The sequence below is a fragment of the Xiphias gladius genome, chromosome 19 (assembly GCF_016859285.1).
Source record: "Xiphias gladius isolate SHS-SW01 ecotype Sanya breed wild chromosome 19, ASM1685928v1, whole genome shotgun sequence".
NCBI lineage: Eukaryota > Metazoa > Chordata > Actinopteri > Istiophoriformes > Xiphiidae > Xiphias > Xiphias gladius.
Window position 1 is genome coordinate 11,660,219 of NC_053418.1, and position 13,282 is coordinate 11,673,500.

General features: G+C 45.2%; 1 protein-coding gene across 2 annotated transcripts in view; it reads left to right on the plus strand.

Moving 5' to 3' along the window:
- Positions 1-285: 285 nt before the first annotated feature.
- Positions 286-13,282, plus strand: part of ptch1 (patched 1) — a 53,564-nt gene continuing 40,567 nt past the window's right edge. Inside the window, exons 1-2 of one of the 2 annotated variants that reach the window (XM_040156314.1) lie at positions 286-320; positions 4,097-4,289. In XM_040156314.1, the coding sequence (XP_040012248.1) occupies positions 318-320; positions 4,097-4,289 (196 nt within the window). In that variant the 5' untranslated portion in view covers positions 286-317. Of the gene's footprint in view, positions 321-2,020; positions 2,587-4,096; positions 4,290-13,282 lie in introns of those variants that run through there. The other variant, XM_040156313.1, reaches the window with a different exon arrangement.

A 13,282-nucleotide genomic window follows, 5' to 3' on the forward strand; every position in this document is an offset into this window, starting at 1 on the left:
CGGGACGCTCCCGCGCATCGGTTGGTACTGTTTACAAGTTTGGGCTGGTCACGTGGCAGCCAAAAATTGTCCTTCCTGTGGAGCGAACCGGACCGGACCACCCACGTGGCCAAAAAAGGAACAGCCATGTAATTGTGAGGGAACCTTTTTCCGACGCAGAGTAGGATGCCTGCGATCAAGGCGGACTACGGTGCGATCTTCACACTCCTCACCACACTGAAGCAGTTCTCTTTATCTTCGTCGTAGCTGACACGTTTCGGACTCCAAAGGGGGGGGGGGGGCGTGGGTCCAGAAAGCTCTCCCCACCTGGACCGACGATGGTAAGTGCGCGGCTGGCAGCCAGACGAGCCGCCGCCGAGCTCGGACGGCTCAGGTGTGAAGTCCGGGCTGCTCATACACTGATACTCTGGTCCATCAGATGGCCACAGGCGCCAATTACCACTCGATTCCTTTGTTTTGTTTTTGTTTGTTTGTTTGTTTGTTTGTTTGTTTGTTTGTTTTGGAGCCTGTTTTATTCTTCACATTCACCCAGACATTTCAATGTGAGATAAACGATTTGAAACGAGTCCTTCTCTTTAAAGGAAAGGCTGAATTATTTCACAGTTCTTAGATTTTTAGCTCATTTCCACCCACTTTTTTTTCTCGGTCTTGAAGGTTTTTTTTTTTGTTTGTTTGTTTGTTTTTTTAATCTTAAACATAATTAGCATCTAGGGGAACCAGACGTTGTTCTGAACATACGGATAAGCAGATGTATATACTAACTTGTCCGCTATTTGCAAAATGTAACCCATCCTCTACTACAGGAAGAGAGCACTGGATAGGAGCGACTGAGCTCTGCCGCGTGACACTCAGCGAGGAGACGCGGTCTGCCTGCTGCATCGGGCCAAGTGGTAGTAGGTGGGCGCGCGGGGACACCGGTCACGACGATCGCAAGGGTCCGACGTAGACGAGCCATGATGTCAACGCGTTTGACAGCGAATGCGTTGGGCGCGGAAACGTCGCTGTGCACGTTGTCTCTGTAGCCGGTCCTATGTGACTTATTTTGAACGGGATCTACACGAACGCGCCATTGTCATAGTGTAACACACCAATAGTGGCAGCTTCCATCAATAAAGGATGAATAAGCATAGCAGCGTAGGGGCTCTTACTTTACAGATCGTTAATACACTGTGGTTATCAACATTTATTATTTGTATATATATTTCATTGGTATTGGTGTGTAATATTTTATTGTCAAAAGATGAGTATCGTGCGTCCTATATGTTGGATGCTGTCCAGAGGTTGAGATGTGGTTGGAGAGCTGAGCCGGTTATTCCATACGTTCGATCACTGAAATCCAAAAGTGTTGAGCTTTTTGGATTCATCCCGGTCATTTCCACAAACAGCCTATTGAGTGAGTCATGCGACACGGGAGTACACTTTGGCCCGCACATCATAAGGGCCGGCGTATACGTTATAGTGGGGCTGGCATTGTAACGACGCTGTACTCGCGGGACCTCCCATTAAACCGCTGTAATTTGAGGCTCGGCTGCCACCGTCGTGGTGCTGGTAGAAAAAGAAAAAACCTAAAAAAAACAAAAGCAACAACAACAACAACAACACAAAAAGACCCCCCCAAAGATTAAAAATTGCAGTCCTGACATTCCTCGGCCCCCCTTCCGACGCACGGATTGTGTACCTTGCTTCAGAGTTCGGGTCCTCTCCGGGAAATGCTTCTGTCGGGCGACAGGGCACTATGTGAAAACCCAAAACACCAAACGCACCGAAATGGTTTGGCTCTCTGCGGGCCTCCCCTCGAGTTGGAAGATGCACTCATGAGGTCTCTCCGCCTGGGTGGTCTCTCTACTTTAGTGAGCTGTTGCTAAGCAGCTAATAATAGTCGTGTTTGCTGAGTAATTTTTGCCCTTCTGGAACCAATCAGATGCAAGAAAGTCCTGCAATCTGACAGCCCCAGAGGCGGGATCTCGAGTCTTTTTTTTCCCTTTTCACCCCTCCTCCTCCTCTGCCTCCAAATGGAGAGAGGTCTTTTCTCCTCTTCTATTGAATCTCAGAGTTGGCCGTGACGCGCGGCCCAGGGGAAGACCACATAGATCTCACCAGAATGCCACGACCATCGAGGTTTCTTACCCGACGACTCGTGTATGGGAATCACTTTGCGCACCTCGCTTTTTGAGAGAAACTTACTTTTTGAGGAGACACGGTGAGTGCGGTGAAAGCGGCGGAGACCTCCGGATCACGAAATGTTGGGATGGAAGGCGCAGACTTTGACTCGCCGTCTCCAACAGGAGTATGAAGTCCTACTTCACGGGTGTGAGATCTCCGAGAGTGAAACTCTGTTGCCTTGGGATATCGCTGCACGCTTTCGGGGGAAAACTATAAAGTGGGAAACCGTAACCATCTCGCAGTCCCCGCAACATGGCCTCGGCTGCTAATGCGCCCTCCGAGCAGGAAAACAGAGACCCCGATCGGCCGAGAGTAACGCGGAGGAACAGGGGGGACTATACCCGCAGCACACCGCTGGATTTGGAGTATTTGCAGCGGCCGAGTTACTGCGATGCGGGCTTTGCTTTGGAGCAAATATCCGAGGTGCTTATCTCTCATCTTAACCGGGGAAGAGCGTTACGCTCTCGCTTTCATTGTATTCGCCGAAAAAAGTGGCCAAACTATGTCCAGCCGCTGCTAGGTAACGGGACGGGCTGGGCAAGGGGGACACAGGGGTAAGGCAAGGTTGTAGCGAGCCGGGAGTTGTTTTTGTTTTATTCTCTGCAACATCTAGACTCTTCCTGTGCAGACCGGCTTCAGTCGTAGGATGCGAACCCAGTTGTGTCTGCACATACGACCCGCTCGCTTGTCCTCGCTACAACATCCCAGCCCATAACGGTCTCAGACGGGGCAAAACATGCAGCTTTCGCTCCCAGTCAGCTCCACCGCTGACTGTTTCATAACATCCAGCTTGCACATGAGCTGCGTAAAAAGTTTGGCTGGCTGAGGTAAAAGTGTGTGTGTGTGACAGCGTCTGCACTCGCGGCAGCTCGCGTAAAAAAAAAACAAAAAAAAACAAACAAAAGAAAAAAAAAAAAAAATCCATGTGGCTGCCCTCTTTCGTTCACAAATATTGTGAGCCCCCCTGTGATGGCTCCTCCACTCCCCATGCAGGCCGGAACACACGGGCTGCTGGACGGGGAGTGGAGTTGTGTGTGTGTGTTTGTGTGTGTGTGTGTGTGTGTGTGGCGGCATTTGTGGGTTTTACCCCACGCATCTTCTCAGGCTATTTAACATCACAGTTCGACGTGTAGGTGCGCGTGGGTGTTGACGTAGGCTACCTCAATGACAAATGACTCCGCTCCTAAAATGCGTCCCTTGTCGCCGGGTGGGGAGCACAGCCCCTTTTTACACCATCCAGAGGGGCTCTACTGTGTTATTTTACAGGTGTGTTGCGCATCCAAGGCAGGCTTTTAAGACCATGTAGGCTATATTTTTGCACAAGGACATCTCTGCTTGAAATAGAGACACGGGGGAAGTGTGTTATCAGAAGGCCATCAACTGTATAATTGTGTCTTGACAGCTATCTCCTGTTATTTACCTCCATCCACTCTGGAGGTCCAGCTGCAAAACCTTTTTTTTTTTTTTTTTGGGCAGAGCAACAACAACCTGTACTGTCAGTTTTCTTTTTTTTTCTCTTTTTTTTTAATCAGCATCTTCATAGCTCATCACTGTAGCAGTGAAATGACAGAAAGGGACCAGGCTGTGTGTAAGTGACCCGCAAGGGATGAAGATACCTTTCTTTTGCGTCTATCCTGCCAAGGTTACGGTTCCTACATGTCACTGATATGACAGAACCTGTGACTCTCTCTGGGGTGTCCCCAGTGGTTTCCAGGCAGACCCCAGCAGATGTATGTATTTCAGCGTTGCCCATAGTTTAAATATTTTAAGACTCTTTGATATGAACACATTTGGGACCACCCGCGGTTGTCATTTCTTTGCCTGTATAACATTAAACCGTTTCTCTTAAACCCCACAGATTCACCTGTTCAAGTAAGTGCATTGTTTTGTGGTTGAATTGACAGTAACGTTCGGACTCTTGTCTTATTTGTAGGGGAAGGCGACTGGGAGGAAAGCACCTCTGTGGCTGAGAGCGAAGTTCCAGAGACTTTTATTTAGGCTGGGCTGTTACATACAAAAGAACTGCGGAAAGTTTTTGGTTGTGGGCCTCATGATTTTCGGAGCTTTCGCTGTGGGCTTAAGGGCAGCTAATTTGGAGACAGACGTGGAGAAACTCTGGGTGGAAGGTAAGACGCTGATTTATTATTGGCTGTTTTTGACAAGTTACACAATTTATCTGTTTTTTCTTTGTGTGTGTGTATGTGTGTATGAATGTAAGATGCTAGGACAATTCTTTATTTCAAGATATACAATTTAATATTGCATGTTGGGAAGGGCAAACGACTGTTTAGATTAGAAAAAGACAGGGTTCGTGGGTGCTCACCAACAAGCCAGGGGGATTGTTGATTGTTTAGGTCCTGGCAAGTGAAACTTGCAAATCATTTAATTTATCCTAATACGCTTGCAGCTTCTCAAACCATGTTATATGGACACACGAGATGTGCATGGGGTGACTGTAACTGCACTCAGAAGTAAGGTTGTAATTAAGTTCATAAGCAGCTTTTGGGGTAGAGGAAATTTTTGTCAAAGCCGCCATTTTGTGAGAGTGTGTGAGTGTGTGTGAGTGTGTGTCTGCCTGCCCCCAGCAGTTGAATGCTCAGAGACTGTGTGTGGTCCCGTTTTGGACAGCTCTCAACTTTCCAAAAAGATTTGTCTCTGGCTGCAGGGAAAAAGCGGAGTGAGGAAAGGAACTCATGTTTGTGGAGTGGACGGGCCACTCACTTCTTGTTTTGTTTTTTTTGTTTGTTTTTTTTAACAAATGATTTATGAAGAATTATTTATTTATTTTTTTCATGGAAAGGGGGAACTGTGCTTATGGGTTGTGCTTGGGGGGTAAGGGGAAGGGGGTGTGTTTTTTTCCTCTTCCTTTGATCCGCATTCCTGCACTAAGGGCTAGAGTGGGCTATGGGAGTCATGAATGGAGAGGCAGATTTTGCTTCTGAGAAATTGAATAAGTATAGTTGGGTCATTAAAAACAAAAAAAAAGAAACAAAACAGGGTTAATGCATAGTTGTTGTTGTCTATGTGGTTGTCATTTCTGTTTTCTCCCTATTTTAACTACCCTCCCCCAAATAAAAAAGTTTATAGTTCATGAGATCAAACATTTAAGCAGACTGATTCCTGTACAGATCCAACACCCCACCTCCTCCTCGGGTTGGCTGGTCCTTCCTTGCGTGCTGCTGCAGTGGTCTGACAGACAGCATGTTCTTCTAATGCGTGGCGCAGGCGCAATTGGCAGCAGTTTAAGCAGAGGGGAGCCTCTTTGGTACAGGACTCCTGATTGTAGTGAGAGGAACACTATGGTCATGTGTACCACAGTGAGGGGCACCATATTAAAGTGAATGGCACTACAGACTTGACAATGCATGATTTACTCCTAAGTTGCTACAGACTGACATTGAGGGTTTGAAATTGATTAGTCAAGAAATCAGCTGACAGAAAAGTAATTCCTGACTGTTTTGATAATTAATCATCATTTATCAAATAAAATAATCAAAGATTTGCTGGAAAAAACCTCTCCAGTGTGAGGATTGTCAGCTTTTCCTATTTCATATCATTGCAAATGGAATATCTTTTGGTCTTTTGACAACAAAACTAAATAAGCAATTGAAGACAAACTGACACAACTTTGGGCCCTGGTAACCTCTGAATAACATTTCTCTTTATTTAATCTTCCATGTCACACTATTGCCCCTCTGGAAGTGTTTCTGGAAGTAGATTATTTAGCCATAATTTTGCGAAGATGTTATTTGGGACATACTGAACATACAGACGGACTGCAGAGATGTACATTATGCTGCAGTAATTATTTAAGTTTTGATAATTGTTAGCACTGTGAAAACTGTCTGCCATTTAAATACATTGTAAATGACATGAATTCAAACTGCAAACATTTTACGGCCACCTTTAAAGTCCACATGGGGTGCATAACCGATACTCAAAAAACGTAGCTTGGATGGATTATTAGGTAAAGTTATTCATTGAGTAGCAAAAGTTCTGGTGTTGCCGCTTCTCAAGTGTGAGGATTTGCCGCTTTTCTCTGTTTCATGTCATTGAAAATCAAATATCTGTGGTTTTGTAGGGCAAAAAGATCAATCTCAACACATCACTCAGGGCCCCACTAACTTGTGATGTTCATTTGTCACTATTAGACATTTTGTGTACATAAGTCTTAACTCATCGGTACTTGACTGGTAACTTACCTGTGATATTGCATTTGCTTTTGCTCCGACCTCCTGTCAGGCCTTCACCGTTAGTGGTGAAGGTATTTAACAGCTAAATCTACACCATTAGCTGACAGAAGAGGTTAGCTCTATGTTGAACCTGACAGACAGTTGTCTAGTGACCTCTGGTAGAAATCTAAGACATGGACTCACACTGGCTCATACTGATACACAGAGACCTGCTCAGACACACACAGACACTGACAAAGAGACTGGGCCGTGGTGGTTTCCTAGGTCCCGGTACGTGAGGGGTTCCAGATGTTGGTAGGGAGAGATCTGTTTGTTTAGATTAGACTGCACAGCTGAGGGATAGATTAGTTCTGCCTGGACCGTGGAACGCTGTACTGGGCCGTGCTGGGGGACTGGCCCATCGTCCGAGAGGAAAAAGAGGAGAGAGGAGGAGAGGACAGAGCGGCTGTTTATGTTTCATTTGGAACTGCCCTCCGCAGGCGACCCATGGACGACCCCGACTGGAAGCTGTGTGGCCTATGGACACACACATAGACACACACACACACACACACACACACAATACACCCATCTCATATTAGGTCTCGCAGTTCCTTCACACTTGACCTGAGCTGCATTTTTTATGTTTATGGTCTAATTTCATGTCTGTCCTCACCTGCTTTCTGGTAGTGCCGAGGTGGCTGAGGTCTACAGCAGACCACCATTAACTCTGTACCGGAGTTGGCTAGTGTGTTTATTCTACACTCTATCACGTGCCGCAGCTTTCACAGGGATTGTCTTTTCTCACACAGTGCTCACTCAGCACTGTTTATAAACACTCAGACACAGGAAGTTCTGTTTATTAGATATAGCGACAGAGACCAATTGGGAGTGAGATGCACAGCCAGCACAAAGAGGCGAATGTGTCTAACCTCTGAGGATGTATCAGGGTTTGTGTTTAGCTAAACATTTAGGGAAGGATAGTGATATTTTTTAAAGTCTTTTTTTTTTTTTTTTCCTATATAGACTACATGATAATCATAGTGGCATGTGTTTTGGGCAGATTGCATATGCACTGCAGATAAATGCTATGTTTATGTCCACTGTGATGCCCACAGGAAATTATTAGCTGAAACAGGAAGTTGTAGTATTGTGGTCTCCTATCTTGCTCTCCCCACACACAAATGTGGCTCGCTGCCCTCTGTGTGCTCTACTCAGTGTCTGAACACATGCCCATTGGCCTGTGTTCGACTTCAGATGCATCCTCAGTTTCAAATTGCAGATGATTCTAGATGATCTTGCGGTGATTAACTATAAGCCATATTTGGGGAGCGGAGATGTAGAAGAGAGGAATAAGACCCCTTTAGAGTTCCCGCTGGCCACAAATGGAAAATGGAGCCATCCCTTGCCATTCTGGGTTAACACAGACACAGGCCAAATTGTAAAGAAAATAGCAGCACTGCCTGCCTCTAATTAAAACAGTATCACGTAAACATTGGCCTTCCTGTAGGACGGACCCTCACTCTTTCGCTCTGTTTCTGTGCCGAGAGAGGGGCCGGAGATCTGGCTGTGTGGTTATGGGGCTGTGCTGATGGGGGAGAGGGTACAGGGAGGAGAAAATTTGAAAATGGGGCCTTTGAAGCTTGAGCTCTGGGCAAGGGTTGAAGTTGAAACTGGGGGTGAAGCAGATGAGCTTGTGCTCTACTGAGATGTGCTTGTATCTTTAGCGCAGACCAAAGAGAGGATGGGGCCTTTAGCATTCAGAGGATGTCTTTTGTTTTCATCGTACATGGACCTGAGTTGAGCTACACAGAGATGTATGTGTGAATGATTCAAGTTGAAATGAGTTTATGGTCCCCAGATTTATGGCGGGGACTGGGGCATAGGGCTATGGATTCTAGTCTCAAGGCTACAGACTGAGAGGAGGCCCCTGGTCCCGGAGAGCTTTCTTGGGGGGCATAAGTGTAGAGGCCAGGGGCCACGGGGGTAGACCCCCGGGACCCTGAGGTCATCTCGTAGAGGCCCCGCTATTTAAAACCTCACCTGATACTCACCCTGTGGCCCGGGTGCAGAGTGAAGACTCACAGCAGAGGGGAGGGGGGGGGGTGGAAGAAATGCAGCAGAAGTCGCAGCTGTCACCGGGCCTTGTCCGCATCCTGTATATGTTCATGTGTGTCTGCATGTGTTCGCATTTGTGTCTGCCTGTATGAGTGCATCTCATGAACCAGATGTTGTTAGAAGGGAATGCATTCTTCTCCCGTATCAATATTTCTTTTCATTAATTTGTGTTTAATTTCTTAACATCTGTCCTCCAGCAGAGGGCAGTGAATCTGATAGATTTTTTTGCTTGTATCTCTGAATTACTGTATAACGATTCTAACTCAAATAGAATCCAGATTCTACATTTGTGCAAGTCATAATTGCTGCTTTAATGACAAAATATATGTTGAGGAATAACACAACAAAGAGGAGGAAAATTCAAATCATACTCCCTGAAAGTTCATGATTTATTGTCCTTCTGACTGAAAAGCGACTGCCTTCAGCTTATCCCTGATATCAATATGGTAACAGTTAGAATGGTTCTAATCCATGTTTGTGCGCATCCTGAGCCTGATTTAGGCGTTCAGAATCCAGTCTGATAGGATGTTCTTTTTCTAAAGCAACTCCCTCCCATGCATGTCTGTTTTGTATCTAGTGTGATTAAGAGCTGAGTTGACAGAGCTGGTGGTTGTTTTGTTGTTTTGCTGGTAATGGCAGTGGAGAAGGGGGCAGTATAATGTTAAGTGCATGCGGAAGAAGTCTTTATGTCCTTTCTTGTGGACGAAGATGAGGAGGAGGAAGAGGAGGAGGAGGAGGGGGGACTGCCCTGAATGTGGTGTATCCACTGAGGGGACTGAGGTTTGCATGATTGAATTATCCAGCTTTTGATGTGTATGGGAGCAGTGATACATGCATGGATGCACACGCACACACACATACATACATACACATTCAGATATGCACAGAGGCTTTGGAGGTTTGCTCCTGTGAATGAGTAGGTGGTTGACCAGGGCTGGCGTAGCAGGCTATTTTCATGGGCCTCTCTTTGCTATTTTCTCCTCCTTATTCATCTATTTCCACCTTTTCTTTCTTTCTCTCTTTTCCTCTCATTGTCTCCCTCCCGCTCTATCTCCAACCACTTTCATTCAGCAAGCACAATAAATCAAACACACAAATGCACCCACACCAATTTTTTCCTAGTTTGCACAGAATACACTACATAGTCATCTATATTTCTCTCTCTCTCTCTCTGTTTCGCTCTCTTTCACACAATTGCAGGCAGTCACACAGAAACGTGTGTGTGTGTGTGTGTGTGTGTGTGTGTGTGTGTGTGTGTGTGTGTGTGTGTGTGTGTACACTCACACATGCACACTTTTTACAATTTTCCAAACTGGACTCAATTAAGTTTGTGTTTATCAGTTCACTACAAACAGGATTAAACCTCTGTAGAAGGAATAACATTCCAGCGTGTTGTGTTAAACTTTACGAATTGATGAAAAGTGCAGGCTAGCTGGTGAGGGATTTAGTGAGGGGAAACATAGCGCCTTTGGTACTGTACGTAGACTTACAGTGCTGTTTTCTCAAACTAGCTCTCCCTCATTTCAAAATAGTTTTGTGTATATTAGCTCTACCTGGTGAAGGTAAATGTGAAACAACTTTTAAAAATTTCCTCGTTAGCCATGCTGTGTGTTTGAGTGTGTGTGCTCTCAGGGCGAACGCACTCCCATTCACAAATGACATCCTGAGATGCCTCCAAGCTCTCTGTTTACATTTTGCATTCTTTCAGGCGCTCTTATTCAAAAACCAGAGCCCTCCGAATGACCAACCACAGGAGACTGTGGAGAGAATTACCCTTCCCCCTCTACCTCCTTCTCTCTCTCTCTCTCTCTCTCTCTCTCTCTCTCTCTTTCTCTCCCTCTCTCTCTCTCTCTCTTTTCCTCTCTGCCAGAAAGGTCTCTCTCTTTACCCTCCCCTCCTCCCCCCTCCTACCTCCCCTCCACCACCACTCCCCCGTCCCTGGCTGGAGAGAGTGGCCTCAGAATGCCAGATGTATTACAGAGTGAGCCACGGCAATGTAAACACTCAGCCCTGCCATGAGAGCAGGGTGGTCTGGCCTCCCTCCTTCCCTCCCCTCCCCTCCCCTCCTATCCCTCCCTCCCTCTTCCCCTTTCCTCTCTTCCCTCCCTCACAGCACTGACTGCCAGAGGGGTGGAGAAAGTACAAGACAGCAGAGGGAGAGAGAGAGTGTGTGTGTGTGTGTGTGTGTGTGTGTGTGTGTGTGTGTGTGTGTGTGTGTGTGTGTGTGTGTGTGTGTGTGTGTGTGTGTGTGTGTTGGGAGAGACGGAGCGAGGGAAGAAGCAGGAGTATAGTAGCGGTAGTGTGTTTGTGTTTTGGCTGCAGTGCCTACCGTACACCAGGAGAGAGATTGGGGTGTGGATTGATGCTTCTCAGACTGCAGCACAGAGAATTTTTCATGCAAACATACTATAAACATCTCAAACTATGTGTGTGTGTGTGTGTGTGTGTGTGTGTGTGTCGTTGGAATTTTCTAGCCCCTCTGGCACACAAGGGTTATGTGCGTAGCAGTATAGTTCATTGCAATTCCTACAGGACAACGTCATAGAATCTGGCAGTAACAGCAATTACACCAGTACTGCACATGCACACGAAAGGCATAAAGATACAGAGATATAAAACATTTCCTCTCTCAGATGATTGAGAGGTTTGGAGCTTCAGTTTGAGTCAGTGTGTGTCAGAGTAAACTAGTGTCCCACACTGAGACCGCCTTAGAAGTCTAGTTGAAGCATTAGGACAAGGGAAACACTTGTGCGCTGACACCACAAGCTGTTTGGCTTATTAAGTGAAGCTAGGCTTGATGTGTGTCTTTTTTTCAGTCAGTGTCTCCCTGATTTTCTGTTTGGACATTTACATCCAAGATCTTTGTCCACGGTTGAAAAAAGGCAACATGTCGCAAATGATTTTAGTATCAAAAGCCAGTATCGCTTCGTCAGATTCTTTGGCTTGTTTACTCAACCAGGGATCTGTCTTTTTTTTTTTTAAAGCTGCTCTTATCAATATTTTGAAATGTATGCAAAACTAATATGAAAAGCAAATTGACAAACTCAGATAGTAATCACCCAACTTTGCAGTTCCCCTCAACTCCAAAGCGTTTTAGCATCTATTAATATTATTATGTTAGCTTCATTTTTGGCTGGAGCGGGCAGGTGTTTTCAGCAAACAGGCTTTAATAAAAACCATTGCATGCTACCTGTCCAACACCAAACAGCAGACAGACAAAGTTAGCGATTAGCCAGTGAACATAGTGCCGCATCTGTTGGTTGGTTGGTCAGTCACATACATCCAATTCCACATTCCTGGTAGATTATGTTGTAGCATGAACCTGTATTTCTGCCGTTTACCTCCCAATAATCGCAATGAAAGGTCAAATAGTTATTGTTTGAGTTGTCAAATCCTGTAAAATAGTAACATAAACTGCTGTGCGGTGTTTTGGCATTTGAGAAGCCTTGAAATCCATGGATCTATTACTCAAACTGGACTTCCTGGATGGTATTTCATGTCTAACTGGTACCTGAAGCAACACGCCCCCCCACCAACACAGCGCTGTGCTGTTTTTAATGCAGAGCTGATTTTGGTCTGAATACCCTCTTACAGGTCAAGTCTTTAGAAAAACGACTCCAAATTAATGCTAATGTTGCTCCATGTCTGCTCAATGTGTAAATAGGTAGCTGTTTGCTAACATATTACCCAGATTTACTTTATGAGGTGATAACATGTCAATGTTATGTTTACAGCTTATTGCACTGCCCCCAAGTGGCCAAAAACTATTCACGCAGGTTTAACACAGGTGCATTTAGAAGTTTAAAGTATTCTGTTAAATGAAAAAAGTCCTCAGACTTGATTATATTCAACAAACTAATTATTTGAAAAAGTAAACGCGTGGTATTGGCACTGACACTCATGTATCGTATTAGCAATGGTATTGATAGCTGTCAAACGATACCCAGCCATGGTGACCCTAAAATTATGAGTACAAAGGTAACCATGAAAAATTCTGTGCATGATTGAAGTACCTTTTAAAAGAAATACAATTTATTTTTGTATTTCTCGCTTTCTTCCATTCACGCCCTCTGTTTCTGTTTCTTCTATCCCACACTTAGGAATGTGTGATTTTGGCATACCTGAAATCATGGGCTATCTTTCCAGGAAATGACAGAGATGGCTGGTTGAGATTTGCTGCTCAAGCTCATGTCACGGTCTGTTATGGCTGGGCTGTGGGCCAATCACAGGGCAGTAAATGCTGCAGGAGGGAGGGCTTACCTGGCTTCAATTCAACAGGCACTGACAGGAGATGTAGGATGAGATTTTTTTTTTTCCCCCCAAACAGATCTGGAGTTGATGAAAGAGTTGTCACACATTTTTTGTTTTTTTTTTCAAATTTTTTTATATCTCTTATTTTGCTTAACAAAACAAGAGCGTACTATCTATGAAAATTTTATAACACGTTTACATCACTTACAATGACAGTAGCATCAACTCTCAATCGCTCTCTTTTTCACCTATAACAATTAATGCATCATTTGACCAACAACTTGGATATTTATAATTAATCCACAACCACTGCACACATGCACACACATTCTACAAACACAGACTTTCTGTCAGCGTTTTCTTCTCCTACTACTCTTTCCACTGCTCTGTGAATCCATTGGCATTGAATAGGAATTTTTTTTTTTTTTTTTTTTTTTTGGGGGGGGGGGGTAGTAGAGTTGGACCTGAATGAAGGCAGCAACGTGGAAGAATCTGCCCATTGAGGAGTGTGTGAATGTACACCTCGAGCCCAGGGGAAGCTGCATTGGGAGCCAGCCGACTGCTAAATACACCCATTT